Source organism: Phoca vitulina, unplaced genomic scaffold (genome assembly GCF_004348235.1).
Source record: "Phoca vitulina isolate PV1807 unplaced genomic scaffold, GSC_HSeal_1.0 scaffold4, whole genome shotgun sequence".
NCBI classification, from domain to species: Eukaryota; Metazoa; Chordata; class Mammalia; order Carnivora; family Phocidae; genus Phoca; species Phoca vitulina.
Genome location: NW_022589707.1, coordinates 76,958,574 through 76,979,323, shown reverse-complemented (window position 1 = coordinate 76,979,323; position 20,750 = coordinate 76,958,574). Strand labels below are relative to the sequence as shown.

Sequence of the window (20,750 nt, the reverse complement as noted above, 5' to 3'; positions counted from 1 at the left end):
ATTTCATTATTCATGTATTAAAACTCATATATTTTAACAAAATGTTTCATATGGCTATAAATAAAATAATGGTTAATAGGAATTCATTTTACTGTAGATAAAATTTGTGTACTTTTTTTTTTTCTTTTTTTCTCTTTCTCTGTAAAGGTGAACAGCCATATACCAGGAATAGGATACCAGATTTTTGGAAATGCAATCTCTCTAATCCTGGGTTTAACTCCATTTGTTTTCCGACTCTCCCAAGCTACAGACTTGGAACAACTCACAGCACATTCTGCTTCAGAACTTTATGTGATTGCATTTGGTTCTAATGAAGATGTCATAGTTCTTTCTATGGTTATAATAAGTTTTGTGGTTCGTGTGTCTCTTGTGTGGATTTTCTTTTTTTTGCTCTGTGTAGCAGAAAGAACTTATAAACAGGTGGGTATAATATAGAATTCTGAGTAGAGAATATTTTATCCTTTTCATAATATTTAAAGAATTCCTGAAGTATTTTAGTATTTCATTAAATCATTTTGACCTGCTAATTGTTTTCCTGTTTTGTTTTTTTAAGACATATTTTGTCAATTTTTGTTTTTCTATGGTAATCTACTTGAAAATTAATCCTTACCCTAATCTTTTTTAGCGATTACTTTTTGCAAAACTCTTTGGACACTTAACATCGGCAAGGAGGGCTCGAAAATCTGAGGTTCCTCATTTCCGGTTGAAGAAAGTACAGAATATAAAAATGTGGCTATCTCTCCGGTCCTATCTTAAGGTAGAATGACAGTGATAAAAGTACTCTTAACATGCTGACTCCCTCTGAGAGTTTCAGTCTTTTTGTCAATATGGATGTATATCTAAATGACTAGCGCGGTGCTGTGTGGCCATACTTAGAGTTCTTTTCAGTCCATATGCAGAAATCCAAAATAAATGTTCAACTGGTTCTTTAGAGTAAAATACCTGAAGTCTAAAAGGCTTAAATACATTTTAGGTAGATTATTCAAGATCAGATTATCCTAAATATATCTTCTTTTAATTTATTTTTTTAATTGAAGCCTAGTTGACATACAATGTTACATTAGTTTCGGGTGTACAACATAGTGATTCACCCTCTCTCTATGTTGTGCTGTTCTTACCACCAAGTGTAGCTACCATCTGTCACCGTACAGCACTATGACAGTACCACCAACAATATTCCCTAACCTCTGCCATTTATTCCTGTGACTTACTCCTTCCGTGACTGGAAGCCTGTACCTCCCTACCCCCTGCACCCATTTTGACCATCCTCCCACCCCCCTTCCCTCTGGCAACCAGCAGTTTGTTCTTTGTATTTATAGATCTGATTCTGCTTTATATTTGTTTATCCATATGTTTTGTTTTTCAGGTTTGACATTTATCTTTTTTTTCGTAGATCTCACCAACTTCTACTCATTAAAAAGCTTAAAGATTTTGTTTCTACCTAGAATGGTTATCAGAAACCAGCAGAGGGAGCCCACTGCTTAAAGAAAGAATTAAAAAAAACTAAAACTAATCAGTGAGTAGCCTCACTGAAGTGGCCTATTACTATTTAAAAATATTAGCTTGCAGTTTGAAGCCATTTTTCTCATGCTGTTCTTTTCCTTTAATCTTTTTAAATAACTTTCCTAATTATGGAAGTAAGATATAAAAACTCAGGAGGGAAATGGGAAACACCTAAATTAGGTTTAGGAAAGCACTTCTTCTGAGGATTATTTCTTTGTTGCATTAAGACACAATGATTTTCGGGCGCCTGGGTGGCTCAGTTGGTTAAGCGACTGCCTTCGGCTCAGGTCATGATCCTGGAGTCCCGGGATCGAGTCCCACATCGGGCTCCCTGCCCGGCAGGGAGTCTGCTTCTCCCTCTGACCCTCCTCCCTCTCATGCTCTCTGTCTCTCATTGTCTCTCTTGCAAATAAATAAAATCTTAAAAAAAAAAAAAGACACAATGATTTTCATTATTAATGGAGTAATCAGGTCTTAAATAAAGTTGACCCAAAGACCAGAAACCCTCTGATATACCTAGATCTTTATTTTTTTGAAGTGACGATGAAAGAAGTAAAAAAAAAGTTTGCACTATTTGTCTAACCTTCTATTTAAAAAATTCATAATTCTGTTCATTGATTTAACTTGTTAGTCTCCATTGGGAAATGCTAAAAATTGGCTTCGATTATTTTTGCCCACTGTGGCTTTTCTGTTGTATGGAGGGACGAATATGATCTTTGTTATGTAGCTTAGTAAGAAGCCACCTGGAATTCCTCCTCATTATCAACCCTAAGTAGGTGTTGCATTCTTTTGTACATTGTTTGTTTTATTCAATAAGCATTTATTTAATGTTAACCATGTAATATCCACTACTGATGACATGAAAGTCCTTATCTTCAGGAGCTTACATTTCAGCGAGGGAAACATGTAGCCTAGACCTAGGAATTATCCTTGGTATTTACTTCCCTCTCTTGCATTTCCAACATCCAACTTAACACCATTTCCCACCCTTTCTACTTGCAAAATGTATCTTGGGTCCATTTACTTCTCTTTGTTTCCGTATCCACCACCCTAATTGAAACTGTCCATCATCTGCTTTGGGCTGCTCTAGTTGCCTGGTAACTGGCCTCCCTGCATTCCCGTTCCCTGCTTCCAGTACATTCCTCAGTCTGCCACCAGCAATCTTTTCAAAATGTAGATTTCATCATATAATTCTTAAAACTTTTTGGAGGTTCCCCATTGCTCTTAGGCTGAAGAACAAAATCTGAATAGGGCCTATAGTGCCCTTCGTGACCTAGCTCTTGAGGATAGCCTCTCTCTCCTTTCATTTTGAAACACTTTCCTCTCTCCATTCCAGCCACACTGGACCGCTTCAGTTTTGTAATTGCAATATTATTTTTCCTGTTTTGTGCTCTTGCACTTGCCTTTCCTTCTGCCAGGAACACTGCCATGTGCCATCGTGCCCTGGCACCTTATTTTGGCATAAATACCTCTTTATTAGGGAGATCTTCCCAGGCCATCTTCCTAACTTGTAATTGAGAGTTAGGAGTGTGAAATGGGAAAGATCTCCCTAAGGAAGTGATATTTACACCAAATTCCCTACCAGTTTTCTCAAAGCATCCTTTACCTTTCCTTTAATAGCACTCGTTACAATTGATCACATAGATCTGTGGTTATAAGCTTGATGTCTGGCCTCCTGCTAGTTCCTGTGAAGGGTAGGGACCATGTCTGTTTTGTTCTCTGCTATATTTCCAGTACCTAACACAGGGCCCCATTCTGAGCAGGTGCTCAAGAAACATTTGTTGAATAAATGATTAGTGTTTGACAAAATATTTGGAATGAAATGAAATGAAAAATGTGGAAGTTACGCCAAGAATTCTGTGCTATGTATTCACCATCTTGACTGTATTGCAATCCTCAGGAAATAGTAACACTTTGTAATTAAAATTCATCTGACAAATTAGGTATATTTTCAACATTGTAAGCTATGATCAACCTGCAGGGATGGATCAACACTTTAATTGAAAGCATGGAATTAGCTGCTAATTAGTAAATATATTTAAAAGTGTTTTCCCTTTTTTCCCACAGCGTCGAGGTCCTCAGCGATCAGTTGATGTAATAGTTTCATCTGCTTTCTTGTTGACTATATCAGTTGTGTTTATCTGTTGTGCCCAGGTGAGTTGACTTGTTCCAATGTGTAAAAATTAGATAACCACATCTATAATTATTTAGCTCCAGAAGGCTTTCTAATAATAATAAACCTAGTTATACAGGTTTTAAAATTGACTTTTTGCAGTTTATCTTTTTTCAGTAGAATTAATGAATGTGTTTTATTCATCTCTGTGTATGAACAGTGACCAGCATATTCTCAGATGTCTGTTAATTGAATATATAGTAATTAGTTTTTACCCACCATTCACTTGGTTATCTTTATTTCCCAAAACAAACTTATGAGTGACTAGAATTATGAGATTGTTTCAGACTGTTTTTCATGAATCTCTGCTTTATTCACATTTAGTATTCTTTCATTTTATATCTGGATTGTCACTGTGACTTGACTGCCTCAGGCTCTGAAAAAGAACTCTCATTGTCCAAGATTAGTCAGGAAGCACAAAAATATCTCAGGATAGTCTAGGTTATAAAATTAAACTTCCATTTCAAGTAATATGACATACTAGATTACCTGAAGATTCTTATGCTTTAAAACACTATATAATGCTGGGGGGAAGAAAAAAACTCAGCTTTTTAATATACATATATAAACTTTTTTATACACATATTACTTATCTGAGTTTATAAGACAGTAAGGGGCCAAAAATGAAGATAAAATTAAAAAACAGCAATTAAGTATATGTGTTAATGCTGTGGCAGCCCTCAGATAAAATGAGGTACATTGTCAATCTTAGTATCCTAGAGACTTGAGATTTTATGTCCACAGGACAGAAAATGAGGCCTCCGCCTGCATACATACCTCCTTATACATGCTTCCCCTTAAAGGACTACAGTCTCAGTGAAAAGGTAGAATAAGAAAAACAGCCTGCTCACCAGCACAGGAGGACAATAAGAAAGCTCATCTGACTCAAAAAAAAAAAAAAACAAGAAGGGGGAATACCCCCCTAAAAAAAAATAAAAAATTAGTAAACATATTTTAATATGGATCAGTTTAAAAAATAAAAAAAAAAAAAAAAAAAAAAAAAAAAAAAAAAAATGTACATTACAGATCTTGTCCTGTAACCTCTCTGTCAAGAAGTCAATGTGGAAAGTGGTCCTAGGTTCCTGGATACCTGGATACTTGGCAGAAACAAAACCAAGGTTGTTCTTAGGGGGATGTGACTTCAACCTAGGCCTCCTAGGATTTCCGCAGATGAAGCCCCTTCAGGTTTCAAAACACTGTGAAGAGACAATCCATCGTGAGTGAGTCAACAGACCAACAAACAGCGGGATTAGATCTCCAGCTACCTCAGATGATAGACTGATCAGATAGGAACTGTAAGATAAAGACATAGATAACACTATGGAAAAAGGACAGACAGATTTGAAAAAGAACTGACAGCACTTCAGAGAAATGAAAAATACAGTTATTGACATTTAAAACACAATAAACAATAAATAGCAGATTGAAGACAGCTAAAAATAGTGAATGGGAGATGGAAGAAGTTACCCAGAATATAGGACAGAGATAAAGGGATGGAAATATGAAAAGGAGATTGAGACAGATGGGAGATCCAATAAATATCCAGTAGGAATTCCAGATGGAAAGAAGGAGAGCAATATTTGGAGAGATAATGGCTAAGAGTTTTTCTGTATTGATAAAAGACATTAATTTCAGATTTAGGAAGCACAAGAATGAGAAGGAGCAATAAAAGTAAATCCACACTTAGACATGCTGTGGAGAAGCACAGAACAGCAAAAACAAAGAGAAAAATCATAAAAGCAATGAAGAGGAAAAGACTGATTTCTTTTTTTTTTTTAAGATTTTATTTATTTATTTGACAGAGACATAGCGAGAGAGGGAACACAAGCAGGGGGAGGGTCAGAGGGAGAAGCAGGGTTCCCGCTGAGCAGGGAGCCCGATGTGGGGCTCGATCCCAGGACCCTGAGATCATGACCTGAGCCAAAGGCAGGCACTTAATGACTGAGCCACCCAGGTGCCCTGAAAAGACTGATTTCTGTACTCACAATTCCTTATCGCATCTCAGCCATTTCTTCCGGGTTTAATTTCCATGTTCCTGGAGTACATGTTGTAGTAGTTCTGTCTCTTAGGAACATAAAACCTTTCTATGCCTATCAACAAAAGACACATGGATCATAATAACTCTGAAAGGTTTTGAATGTAAGATAGAAAAAGCTACTGCAGGCAAAAGAAAGCTGGTGAGTTCATATTAATATTAGATGAAATAGACTGTAGTCTAAGTACAAGGGATAAAGGGAAACGACAAAAATTAAAAGAATAATTCATCAGGAAGATCTAATAATTCCCACCTTGCATGCATGTAATCATATAACTTCAAATATATGTATAGACAGCCAAAATCAATAGCACTAAGGTGAGAAATTGTAGGAAAAAACCTCATTAGGAGGTCTCAACACATTTCTTTCAGTAATTCATAGATTAAACAGATAAAAAAATATAATGAATATATGTATGTAAGCAACAGTTAAAATTTTGTTCTAAAATCAGAGAATACATATTCTTTTCAGGCACAAGGACAGTTTGTAAAACTTTCCCATGTACTTGGACACAAAGTAATTCTCAGCTGAGACCATTCAGGCCACTTGATCTAATGCAGTTATAGTAGGAAAATGACAGCAGCAAGAAAACTCATGCTTTTGGAAGTTTTAAAACGTACAATAACAAATGTTTAAAAAGAAAAAGCACAGTATATTAAACCATAAGCTACTGGCACAGTTAAGAAGTTTTTTTTAAAAGAATGCTAATATAAGTTACTTTATATTGTTGAAATTGAAAGCTTCGGCGGACAATTTTCTACAAATGCATAATTTATTAAAACTGACTCAAAACATAATTGAAAATCTGAGGAGACCTATAACTATAAAGCAGTATTGATTCAATAGTTTAAAAATTTGCCACCAACAAAAATCACCTAGACCCACGTGGTTTTACAGTTGAATTTTGCCAATTATTCAGATAACAGCTCATTATATTTTTTTAAGATTTTATTGATTTATTAGGGAGAGAAAGACACAAGCAGGGGGAAAGGGCAGAGGGTGAGGGAGAAACAAACTCCCCGCTGAATAGGGAGCCCGATGCGGGGCTCGACCCCAGAACCCCGAGATCATGACCTGAGCCGAAGGCAGACGCTTAATCAACTTAGCCAACCAGGCGCCCCTAAACAGTTAATTCTAATCCTACACAAAATATCTAAAGAATAGAAAAAAAGGGAGTATTCCCCAACTCATTTTAGGTGACTAAAAGAATCTTGATACCAGTTGACAGGAGAGACAATATGAAAATGGGAAACTATGAACTAATTTTCTTTGTTAACTTCAATGCAAAAACTAGGGAGATGAAGCCAGCAACTTAGGAACAATAAATATGCCATGACCAATACAGTTTATCCCTGGAATGCAAAGATTTTCAATTTGGAAAATCCCCGAATCTGGTTTGAGCTCCTTTAGTTGATTTTTAGAGGAGAGAACGTCTGATCATCTCAACAGGTGCAGAAAATAAATTGGTGAATTTTAGTGGAGATTCATAATAGTGGAAAGTATGTTCTTAATCTGATAAAGTAGATCTTTAAAAAATTAGAGCAAACATTGTTCATATGATATTTATTACCTTAGGGGTATTTACTTTAAATTAGGAATGAGACAGTTATCCTCTCTACCACGTCTAGTCATGGGTTTTGCTTATATGTTTTATGTGTTTGAAATATTCCATAATAAATGTGGAATGTTTTTAAAATGTACTACTACATTCATGATCCATTTGTATGAAATAAAATGTTATTTCCTTTTAAAAAGAAATTGTTTGAATCACATTGCTGTTTCCTGTTGCTTTTTTCATACACTTTTAGTTGCTTCATGTGCATGAGATCTTCCTTGATTGTCACTACAATTGGGAGCTAGTAATCTGGTGCATCTCGTTAACGCTTTTCCTCCTAAGATTTGTTACCCTTGGATCAGAAACAAGTAAAAAATATAGCAATACCTCAATATTACTTACTGAACAGGTGAGAATGCGTGTTTATTCTGTTATAAGTTAATGTCTATAATCCACATATTAAACTAAAAATCTTTTCATTTACTTCAAGTTTTTTAGGAACCTGTTAGATTGCATTTGTGTTACAAAACAAAACTTGAGATTTGAAAGAACACAAGCCTCACCTTCAGTGTTCTTGCCTCGATGCAGATTTCAAATCTAATTGCTGTTTTTCTGTTTCACTTTTATTTGACAAGAAGGAAATACTATTTATAGAAACGATGAATTTTAAACCATTAGTGGGATATATTTGCTTGGCAGTGTAGCAGAGCCATATTTGAATAAGTATGAATTTTTATTCAGTAGGAAGGGTAAAGCATAATAATTTTGATGGTTAACTGTATTTTGTATGAATTTGTTTAATATTTTCCTTACCATTTCATAGGAATTATTCAGAGAAACGTACAGCCAATGAAAACCTTTTTAGTGTTTTTGTCAGGGATAGTTTGATTTTTAAAAATCGGTAACCCTGTCACAGGAGCTCAATTAAAGGGAAAGGGGAGAGGAACAGACAAACCAGTTGATTTACTTTGCTCTAGTTCTCACTTATTCTTGAGGTTGCTTTTGCTCTGGGACTGCAGTGTTTCACCTGTTATTAAATAATGACATCCGGTTTGCCTTTCTTGTGTCAGCTTTCATTATATTTGAAAATTTAAATAAGTCCTTGTTTTCTTATTATAAAATAACATGTTTATTGTAGGAATTTGGACTATAAAATATAGTATGAAGGAGAATATTAATGTCATCTGTAATCTCAATAACCAGAGAACCACCACTAATATTTCAGTGCCTGTCTTTCAGTTCCTTTTAAAAATGAGTATTGTAATTTTTTAAAAATTTTATTATGTTAATGTTAGTCACCATACATCATTAGTTTTTGATGTGGTGTTCCACGATTCATTGTTTTCATATAACACCCAGTGCTCCATGCAGTAAGTATTTTTAACTATTTATTCCTTTTTTATAAAAAGATAAACCTCTACTTGAAAATGGAGAAGAAACCTAACAAAAAAGAGGAACTGACACTAGTGAATAATGTTTTAAAGCTGGCTACTAAACTGCTAAAGGTAAAAATGAAATTGAAAATGGATATAATGTAGAATATGCTGTTCTGACATTATAACTGAGTCTTCTGTTTGCAGATCCTACCTTGTGTTTGGTTTTTATGATTATCCAAACTGTTTCCAAATTATATTTGAACACATTTATGCCATGTACATTTTACTTACTGTAAAACGAATCAAAGTAATCCAAATCATCTCATTTTGAAATTTTAATAACTTTTAAAAATTTAAGACTTTAATAATGTTTAAAGTATTGTAGAGGTTGGCGTCTTTGGAAATTTTGCCTCCTAGAACTTAAAATAGATTTCAAAAAGGGAGATTTAATGTTAACTTGGAAATTTTCTCATTTTGTATTTCTGAGAGCGGTCTTCTGCTTGGCCTGAGTTAGCTTAAAAAGTAGTAATACATAATAATTATAATAAATATATATTACCAGTAAACATTTAAATTTTCAAATCATTTTTTGTAACAATCAAAAAGAATATAATTTCAAAATATCTGATTTCATAATAATAACTCTTGGAGGTAATTCAATAAAATGTTTTTAGCACTGCTTTGCAGTGTTGGTAATGCTTTTCTTTCTTAAAAGGAAAATGTTGTTTAAAATCTCAATTTCTATAGCAAATTGAATGAATTCTTAGAGTTGTTTATAAGTGTTCAGAGAATGGTACAGAATTAGTTGTGTCTCAGTGTTACGATTATTTCTTCAATTAAAAAGTCTTAATGGGCTATCCGGCCTCACAGCGTACATTTGGCGCCGACAAGGCTCTGAAGAGGCGGGGGGCTTGTCTGGTGCCTGTGTGCACAGTACCTTCAGAGTGTAGGCACTACGCTAGACAGGATGAGACTCAGAAGCAGTTTCAGTCCCAGAGTAGAGAGACATAGGAGATAACTAAAGTACAAAGCACAACAATGTGATCCTTTTTGATCATACACAGTCGTACACAGTCTTCTACTCAGAAACCAGGGACTCAATATTGGTTGTTCCCTCTCTCTCCCTCTTCACTGCCAAGAAATTCTGAGGCCCATTGATTCACCCTCTCAGATAGTTTCCAGTACATCCCCGCTTCCCTGTCAGTCCTGCCCTGAGTCAGACCCTCATTGTCTCACTATCCATTGAACCTTCAAGGCCTTCCTGCTTCTAGTCTTCCAGCTCTCCAGCCCATCTTCCACATTGCTTCCCCTCTGCCGGTGGTCTTTCTCACCTGCACATCTCATACACTTCTCCCCGAATTAAATTCCACTGGTGCCAGTCTGTCAGTACAGTCTGCATAAAGAATGACCCTTACCTCAGTGGTTTTATAAATTTGAAGGACTTCTTTCCTTGCACCTGGGCTCTAAAATGCTGAGCAACCTGTAGCGATTCAAAGGTGCCATGTTGTCATGTGTCTTACGGAATGCCTGTTCTGTCCTCCCTCCAGGGCCTGTACCTTTCATACACACCTCTTCTAGGGGAGGCTCACAGCTGAATTGTTTATTTTGCATATCTGTTAGACTATTAAGTCCTTCAGCACAGGGACTGAATCCTAATTTCCCAGAGCCTAACACAGGGCCTGCCATATAACTGTAAATCTGAGAATTAATAAATCAAAGAATATTAAATCTTTGAATCAGTCAGTTCTTATATTCGAAAAGTAATTGTCTCAAAGGGAAGTTTATGTATGTTTGTATTAATAATGGCAGAAAATTTGGCTAATTTTCTGATTTTTCCAAAAATCTTCCATTTTCTCTTCTTATCTTAGAAAATGTTTCCAAACCCCTTGGTAGCTACTGGACCGGTACTTTACTAGTCATTCATTCGAGACAGGAATTAGAGTTACAAATATAGGTTATAGAGTTCTTTTAATGAAAATCACTTCTAAAAAAAAAAAAACACAAAGTGTATTTACTTCTTTCAAGTTTAATCAAGTTTATCCTTTCTAAAAGTACCCATAATTTGTAACTTTTTTGAAAGTGTTTTTGAAAATTCTCATTGTATATCGCCCTGAATTAGTTTAACTGATAATTCTTCTTTTTTTGCTTTTTTAAAATTTTATTATGTTATGTTAATCACCATACATTACATCATTAGTTATTGATGTAGTGTTCCATGATTCATTGTTTGTGTATAACACCCAGTGCTCCATTCAATACGTGCCCTCCTTAATACCCATCACCAGGCTAACCCATCCCATTAACTGGTAATTCCTAATGAGTTTCCAGACTCATGGGTTTTTTTCTTCTGCTAGGAATTGGACAGTCCCTTTAGATTGTATGGGCTTACAATGAATCCACTGCTTTATAACATCACCCAGGTTGTCATCCTGTCAGCTGTCTCTGGTGTTATCAGTGACTTGCTTGGATTTAATTTAAAGGTAAGACCTTCCCGGTATTTTTTATTTCTTAGTGCCCTGTTATACTTTGTGACATTTATTTTACCCCATTACTCTTTAGAGATCACCTATGCGCAGTGATGAAGTCATTTTAGTAATACTGTATGCAAAGAACGAATAATATTCTTGGTTTATAATGCTGACGGAACGCCTAATTTCGAACAGTGTTCATACAAATAGGACTCTTGTATAGAATAAGTAAAGGGATTTATTTTTACTTATATAATCTGAATCTAATTTAGGTGATAAAAAAAGGAAAAGAAGAGCCCTATTTCTTTTTTTAGCTAAAAGTGATATTTATTATATAGCAATACATACATCCTCTAACATATGCACAGCTCTTAGTGAATAAGGTGTAGATTATTCATATTATACCAGTAGTATGTATATATTGCTACTTCTCAGTAAAAGAAAGCAGGGGAAATCTGATTTTCACTTTTTTATTTTAAGGTGAATTCTTGAAAACACAGGGATAAAGGAGTTTAAAATAGTAGAACCTACTCTTGTTTATGAATGAAATTTAGATAAAAGCATTATGTAATGTAATTTAGTAATTTGCAGTATTAAAACTGACTCTAATGGTTACTACTTCTGTTATTTTTTCACTAGCTATGGAAGATTAAATCATGACAATTCAGAGAAAAGAAGATGTAGCCTCTTTTCCAGAATAAGAGTACCAACTAAGCTGCCTGCAAGCAGTCACTGACTCTTTGCTTCAGGAGTCTCAGCTGGGAAATCGAAGTGTTTACATCAGACTGTCTTGTGCAATTCTTATATTTATTTTACTTGTTCACTGTTTTTTTTACGTTTATTTTAGTCTTTATATTTTATTTTTAGCATTGATGTACTTAGTTGTTGCAAGGGTGATAAAACTGATATCCAGATACTTGAGATCCTGGTAATTGTTCATAAATAGTTGACAAAATAACAAATCGTGAGACTAGAAGCCATTCTAAGCACTGTTTCTCCATCAATGCCGTGAACTTGCCTTACTTGAAAGGAAAACTTCTTTAACTTTGGAATATTGCATTGGACTCAGCTAGACACAGGAAGTATCTTCTTTGGTAAATCAAGATCCAGTCAGGGTTTCTTTTGAATTATTTTGGAACAATGCCAGGATCTACACTGATTAAGCTGCAGTTACACACCCTTCAGTATTAATATATATGGTATTACATAACAGGTCAACAAGTGCTCTTTGATGATAAAACTCTTAATAGAGCAATAATTGTAAATGGTTACCATACTGTAAGATATTTTGATAAAAATTAACTAGTAATAATTGTATTTATTTGAAACACTGGGCTGTTTGCACAGCTCCAACTGTGCATGCTCAAAATGTGCACTTTTTAAAATTGTTACTTTTAAATGCGTTATCTTTATATGGGATATGTTATAGTGTACTAGGGCATGATATGGTATCCTTTTGAGTGAGGTATACACTCATCTCACAAGTGAAGTGCCTATTGATATTACTAAAGTACATTATGTTTACTCAAGTAAAATAATTTTTCCCCATGGTACACTATAGTGTATACACACTCAAATGAACAACTTAAGAATAAGGTTAAGAACCAATAAAATATTCCTCTGATTGCTAGTTATTAAAACTATATCCAGATTTTCAGAAAAGAGCTTCAGTTTGCAAATTCTATCTTCTAAACTTAACCTGGTGCATCCCCCTTACCCCCAATTTTATAAGGGCTATTTTAGATGCTTTTAACCTGGAAAGTTACCTACTCCCCCTCCCCACCACCACCACCACACACACACACCCGCAATTTGCCAAGTGTCCAAATGAGAACTTACCATGTTGGCATGTTAGATAAATAGAGTGAATATGATGGTATCTTACATTCGGCCTTGATTTTAAGTTGTTACATTTGTACAATCAAGAATACATTAGGAATTACATGAAACATGAAATGTTTTTGCAATTTTTTTTAAACTGGGTATCTAGTTTCTAAAACAAAGAATTTATTTGAAACAGTATAGAATTTTCTTGGTGCAAGGTGTATCATGTTGAATATCCTCACATTTTTTACCATGTTTTAGGGAATTTAAAATAATTAATTGTAAATGATTTATTTGATTGGTGCAGTTTTAATCCCCAAATCATAATCTTAAGATCAGGAATGCGTAGAGAACAGAGCCATGTCATAATATCACTTTGCTCTTACCATTCCTTTTGATCAGCCTCAATTCAGCCTCATTGTGTAGTGTATTTTTTTTGTGTAGAAAACAACAAAAGCAATTTGTTTTATTTGCCTGTGTTCTCATATGTTTAATAATGACCAAAGTGCATTCTGAGTTTTTTCAAGGAATGTATTACTGGAGCTTTAAGAACATACTTATTTTCTCATGTGAAAATTTAGGCTTTGTTTGATATGTTTCTTCTTCCTCTATTGTCTAATGTTGAGGTTGTTTTTAGGAATTATATTTTATAAACTTTTTCAGAATAAGGTACATACCTATACAGAACTTAACATTTTGCACAGAATATATCAAATATATTTTGAGAAAAAAAGTACAGCATGAGTTCTGTTAGGAATAAAAGATAAAACTATTGTATCTGACAAAAAAAAAAACTTATTTCAGAATGGAAATATTTTTGAGAAAGGTAGCTGAGTATGCGTGTTTTGGATTGAAGTTCATTTTAACTTAGAGTTGGGAGTTGATTTGTTGAGTACAGTATACCTCTCAACAATCTATAAATAATATGAATTATGTCACTAAGGTGGGCAGCAGTAGAATACCAAAAGGAAAAAGTTGTCATTTTAAGCAATTCCAAAACATTAATGGAACTGTTTCAAAGCAGAAAAATTGACATTTGCTGCCTTTAAGAATACCATGAATGTAAGAAATTGAAAGAAATTGTAACATATCACATAATATAGAAAAGGCAGTTCAAAGATAGAATTGTGGCAGATGTTGTGTGTTAACTGTTGTTTCTTTGCCACATGTGTTGTATTTGAAAGTTTGAACAGCAAGTTTAAAATAAAATATTCTATGCTGACAGTGTTAAGCTGGAGGTGTTTTCTGTTTTGTTTTTTTTCCCCATTTGCAATCCATATACACTTCTATGGTAATTTTGTATTTACTATAGCATGAACTTTAGTTATAACTCTTAGATTTCAGGAGAATGGAAGTACATTTTTTTAAACTCCCTGACATTTAAGATTTTGTTATGATTCTTAACGTAAAAGAATAATAATACATATGCAGGTCTTTCATCACCAAAATGCTATCATATTGTTAATTTTTTTTTTTTTTTTTTGCTTGTTTGTTTGTATTTAAATACAGAAAACTGGCTGTGGCCTGGGATAGTAAAACTCACTGTCAGAAGGATAGTGGTATTTTTAATCTAACAGTTTTGCCACATGAGTTAAGCAGGAGAGATCATGGCCAAAAATAAGATGGGTAAGCATTCTAATATTTCTGTTACCTAATTGGTACAAGTGTTCATAGGATTTTAATAAATCAGGGACTATTAATTCAAGTGCACTTTCAAACTTACCTTAAACTTAGAATTGGCTCTTTTAATGAATCTCCTTTCAGACTGCAAAATAGAGCCCATGATTGGCACCTCCTTGAATTGCTATATCACTTAGAACACTAATTCTCAACCTTTTTTCTGCCAAGCCTATACAAAGGATATCACAAATGCTTATCAATAACACTGGCTCCCCACAGAGCTTACCTCCTGGAGATGAGACTGCAGATCTAGGAGGCAGTATATTTTCAAAAAGATATTCCCCAAACGATTTGGAAAATTTGCCTCACCTGTCAGTCCTCACCACCTTGAGAATTACTACCTTAAGATCAGGAATTCCATGAGATTTTAACTATATGCCTAGCACATAAAATGGTGCCTAATACGTAGAAAAATCTCAGACTGAATGAATGAATGAATGACCTGAGTGAAACAGGACCTTAGACACCACCTTGTCCAAAGTTCTTATTTTACCAGATAAAAAAACTGAAACCACAAAAGAGGTTAAGAAGCTTGCCCAAGGTTGCCCTAGTTAGTTAATGATAGAACCCACACTCTCTTTTATTCTCTTTGAAAGTATATTCTGTAGAGACAGGAAGATGGTGGAGTAGGAGGACCCTAGGCTCGCCTTACCCCATGAATACAACTAGATAACTATCAAATCATCCTAAGTACCCCAGAAATTGACCTGAAGACTGGCAGAATAAACTCCACGACTGAAGGTGGAGAAGAAGTCGCATTGAAGAAGGTAGGAAGTGCGGAGACCTGGTTTAGGGGAGAAACAGATCCTGGCTGCTGTGGAGGGGAGGTAACTGTGGTTGCACAGAAGGGAGAGAGAGAGGGAAAGAGGAGTCACAGGGGAATGCACAAAGAGAATGTTCCCTCGTAGCCATTGGTTTGGAAAGTGAGAGGGGCTGAATTTTGTGAGTTCTTGCAACCTGTGAGGCTTAAAGCCTGGAGTTTGTTTTGTTTTGTTTTTAAGTTTTTATTTATTTATTTGACAGAGAGAAAGAGCGAGCACAAGCAGGGGGAGCAGGAAAGGGAGAAGCAGGCTCCCTGCTGACCAGGGAGTCTGATGTGGGGCTCGATCCTAGGATCGACTGAGCCACCCAGGCCCCCAAGCCTGGAGTTTTAAAGGTCAGCAGGCTTGGCTGGAATACAGCCTAGAGAGCACTGTGCTGGAGAGAAGGTAGGCAAACAACCTGGGGGGGGGGGGGGGGGAAAAAGCATGGAAACAGCGATCTGAAGAGCACCTGGAGCACCCGGTGGGGAGGCTAATTGCTCTTCTCAGAGCGTATCCCAGAGTGGCAGTATTCATGGAGACTCCTCTCCGGGAACGAAGGAGCTGGCCAGTGCCATTTCCCCTCCCCCGCCCCCAGCATAAACTTAAAGCTACCTGTGGAAAGCAGCACAGTGTGGACACTGGTTGCCTAACTTTCTTGTGCTAAGCCCCATCCCCCTGCACTCTGGTGGAACTGCCCTTTCAGTCACACTTACCTTAGTCCCAGCATGGTGGGCCCCTCCCCAGAAGACTAGCACAAACTCCTGCCCATACTACTTCTTCCAACCAGTGAGTTCTGCAGGGCCTCATTTCTGGTGGTGGTGGTGACAGGTCTCATTTCACAAACAGACCAGAGCACACCTAGTTAAAACTCACCACATTCTGGCCAAGGACCACACACTGCCCATAGCAGGCAAGGAGAGCCTGTGCGGACAACTGGCCTGAAGGATAGAGCAGCCAGAACACAATAGCAGAGAGCACACCGCACACGCTGGAGACACTCCCTGAAGTGCCAGGCCCTGGACATTACCGTGATCTCTTCATAACACCATTACTTTCAGGAGCAGGAGACGACTGACTTTCCTAACACACAGAAGCAGGTGGAGACTTAGACAAAATGAGAAGACAGAAGAATTTATCCCAAGTGAAAGAACAAGATAAGGCCATGGCCAGAGATCTAAGTGAAAACAGATATAAGTAGTATGCCTGATGGAGAATTTAAAGCAATGATCATAAGGGTACTCACTGGACTTAAGAAAAGAATGGAAGGCATCAGTGAGACCCTTACCACAGAGATAAAAGTTAAAAAAGAATCAGAGATGAAGAGTGCAATAAGTGAGATTAGAAACATACCTGGTGCAACAAACAGCAGGTTGGAAGAACCAGAGGAATGAATGAATGACCTAGAAGACAAAGTAATAGAAAGCAATGGAGCTGAACAAAAGAGAGAAAGAATTATGCAACACGAGAATAGATTTAGGGAACTCAGTGAGTCCATCAAACATAATAACATTTGTATTATAGGAGTCCCAGAAGAAGAGAGAGAAAAAGGGGCAGAAAATTTACTTGAAGAAATAATAGCTGAAAACTTCTTTAATTTGGGGAAGGAAAAAGACATCCAGATCCAGGAGGCACAGAAAATTCCCACCAAAATCAACAAAAGCAGGCCCACACCAAGACATATTGTAATTAAATTTGTAAAATATAGTGATAAAAAAAATCTTAAAAGTAAGACAAAAGTCAGTAAATTACAAGGGAAAACCCATAAAGATAGCAGGAGAATTTTCAACAGAAACTTAACAAGCCAGAAGGGAATGGCATAAAATATTCAAAATGCTGAATGGGAAAAGTCTGCAGCCAGGAATACTCTATCCATCAAGGCTATCATTCAGAATGGAAGGAGAGATAAAGAGTTTCCCAGACAAACAAAAACTAAAGGAGTTAAAAACTATTAAACCAGCCCTGCAAGAAATATTAAAGGGGACTCTTTGAGTGGATAGGAGAGACCAAAAATGACAATATAAAGGTAGGGAACACAAAAGCAATAAAAATATTTCTGTAAAAAATCAGTCAGGAACACACACACACAGGATATAAAATGTAATAATATATACCTAAAAATGGGGGAGGAGAGGAGAAAAGAATGGGTTCAAACTTAAATGACCATCAACTTTATATATATAGACTGTTGTGTGAAAAAAAGGCTACATATAAACCTAATGGTAACCATATATCAAAAATCACTAATAAACATGCAAAGAATAAAGAGAAAGAAATCCAAATATATCACTAAAGAAAATCAAAACATGAGAGAAAGACAAGAAAGGATCAGAGAAAATCTCCAGAGACAACCACAAAACAACTAATAAAATGGCAATAAATACATATCTATCAATAATTACTTTGAATTTAAATGGCTAAACGCTCCAATCGAAAGACAGGGTGTCAAAATGGATAAAAAAGAAACAGGACCCATGTATATGTTGCCTGCCAGAGACTCATTTTAAACCTCAAACCACCTGCAGATTAAACCAGAAACCACCTCACTCAGTCAGAAGAGCATGCAACTCTTGATCTTGGGGTCATGAATCAGAGCCCCATGTTAGGTGTAGAGATTACTTAAATAAAACTTAAAAAAAAAAAAAGGGATAAAGCCATCAAAAGGAATGAAATCTTGCCATTTGCAATGACATAGATGGAGCTAGAGTGTATTATGCTAAGTGAAATAAGTCAGGCAGAGAAAGACAAATACCATATGATTTCACTCATATGTGGAATCTAAGAAACAAAACAGATGAACATATGGGAAGGAGAGAAAAAAAAAAAGAGAGGGAACCAGACAATAAGAGAACAAACTGAGGTTTGATGGAAGGAGGTGGGTGGGGGATGGGCTAAATGGTTGATGGGTATTAAGGAGGGCACTTGTCGTGTTGAGCACTGGGTGTTATATGCAAATGATGAATCACTGAATTCTACTCCTGAAAACAATACTACACTATATGTTATCTTAACTAGAATTTAAATAAAAATTTGAAAAAAAAGACAATGAAAGACTTAATGCAAAATATTATAAAGCAATGAAATCGTGAAAGTTAGAGGTTATGTCTAAGTAACTGTTTTTGAATTTTGGTTTTGAAACTTATGACATTTTTTTTTAAGATTATTTATTTATTTATTTGACAGAGAGAGAACAAGAAGGGGGAATGGCAGGCAGAGGGAGAGGGAGAAGCAGGCTCCCCGCTGAGCAGGGAGCCCAACATGGGTCTCGATCCCAGGACTCCGGGACATGACTCAAGCCAAAGGCAGACGCCCAACTGACTAAGCCACCGAGGCACCCAACTTATGACATTAATTCAATATTTTTCTATTAGAAAAAAAAAGTGAGGGGATAGAGAAGCATTTATCATACAAAACATGTCAAAAGAAAGCCAGAGTAGCAATACTTGTATTAGACAAACTAAACTTTAAAACAAAGTCTGTAACCAAAGACAAAGAAGGGCACTATATAATAATAAATGGGATAATCCAACAAGAAGATACAACGATTGTAAATATTTATACACCCAACATGGGAGCGCCCAAATACATAAAACAGTAACAAACTGATAATAATACAATAATAGTATAGGACTTTAACATGCCACTTACATCTATAGATAGATCATCCAAACAGAAAATCAACAAGGAAACAGAGGTTTTGAAAGACACACTGGAACAGGTGGATCTAACAGATATATTCAGAACATTCCATCCTAAAGCAGCAGAATACACATTCTTTTCAAGTGCACATGGACCATTCTAGAAGTCAACCAGAAGAAAAATCTGGAAAGACCACAAATACATGGAGGTTAAATAACATGCTACTAAACAATGAATGGGCCAACCAGGAGGTCAAAGAAGAAATTAAAAAATACATGGAAACAAATGAAAATGAAAACACAACAGTCCAAAACCTTTGGGATGTAGCAAAAGCAGTTCTAAGAGGGAAGTATATGGCAATACAACAAAAAAAATCTCAAAAAACAACCTAACCTTACACCTAAAGCATCTAGAAAAAGAACAACAAACAAAACCTAAAGCCATCAGAAGGAAGATTAGAGCAGAAATAAATGATACAGAAACTAAAAAAAACAAAAACACAAAAAAACAACAGATCAATGAAACCAGGAGCTGGCTCTTTGAAGGAATTAATAAAATTGTTAAACCTCTAGCCAGGCTTATCAAAAAGCAAAGAGAAAGGACCCAAAAAAATAAAATCACAAATGAGAGAAAAGATGTAACAACCAAAGCCACAGAAATACAAAGGACTGTGAGAGAATATTGTGAGAAAACTATATGCCAACAAATTGGACAACCTAGAAGAAATGGATAAATTCCTAGAAACATATAACCTACCAAAACTGAAACAGGAAGAAATAGAAAATTTGAACAGACTGATAACCAGGAAAGAAAGTGAATCCATAATCAAAAAACTGCCAACAAACAAAAGCCCAGGACCAGATGGCTTCATAGGCAAATTCTACCAAACATTTAAAGAAGGCTAATGCCTGTTCTCAAAATGTTCCAAAAAATACAAGAGGAAGGAAAACTTCCGAATTCATTCTATGAGACCAGCATTACCCTGATACCGAAACCACTAAAAAAAGACCACTAAAAAAGAGAACCATAGGCCAATATCTCTGAGGAACCTAGATGCAAATATCCTCAACGAAATACTAGCCAACCAAGTGCAACAACACATTAAAGTGTCTGGCTCTTGGTTTCAGCTCAGGTCCTGATCTCGGGGTCCTGAGATTGAGCCCCGCATCATGCCTTGTGTTCTGTGTGGAATCTGCTTGTCCCTCTCCCTCTGCTCTTCCATCTGCTCTCTTTCTCAAATAAATAAATAAAATCTTAAAAAAAAAGAACCATATGATCATTTCAGTAGATGGAGAAAAAACATTTAACAAAGTACAAAATCTACTCATGAAAAAAAACCCTCAACAAAATAAGTTTAGAGGGAAAATACCTCAACATAATAAAGGCCATATATGAAAAATGCACAGCTAACATCATCCTCAATGGGGAAAAACTGAGACCTTTCCCTCTATGGTTAGGAACAAGACAAGGAGGTCCACTCTCACCACTTTTATTCAACCTAGTACTGGAAGTCCTAGCCACAGCAATCAGACAACAAAAAGAAATAAAAGGCATCCAAATTGGCAAGGAAGAAGTAAAATTTACACTATTTGAAGATGACATAATACTATATATAGAAAACCCAGAAGACTCCACCCAAAAACCGCTAGAACTGATAACACCAACCCAGTAAAGTTGCAGGATACAAAATCAATGT

At 35.8% G+C, this 20,750-nt stretch overlaps 1 protein-coding gene across 1 annotated transcript in view; it reads left to right on the top strand.

Moving 5' to 3' along the window:
• Positions 1-15,723, top strand: part of PHTF2 (putative homeodomain transcription factor 2) — a 102,616-nt gene extending 86,893 nt beyond the window's left edge. Inside the window, exons 12-19 of the mRNA XM_032402292.1 lie at positions 148-420; positions 626-757; positions 3,571-3,657; positions 7,521-7,676; positions 8,677-8,772; positions 10,998-11,123; positions 11,751-14,161; positions 15,138-15,723. Coding sequence (XP_032258183.1) covers positions 148-420; positions 626-757; positions 3,571-3,657; positions 7,521-7,676; positions 8,677-8,772; positions 10,998-11,123; positions 11,751-11,771 — 891 coding nt within the window. The 3' untranslated portion in view covers positions 11,772-14,161; positions 15,138-15,723. The remainder of the gene's footprint in view (positions 1-147; positions 421-625; positions 758-3,570; positions 3,658-7,520; positions 7,677-8,676; positions 8,773-10,997; positions 11,124-11,750; positions 14,162-15,137) is intronic.
• Positions 15,724-20,750: the final 5,027 nt, after the last annotated feature.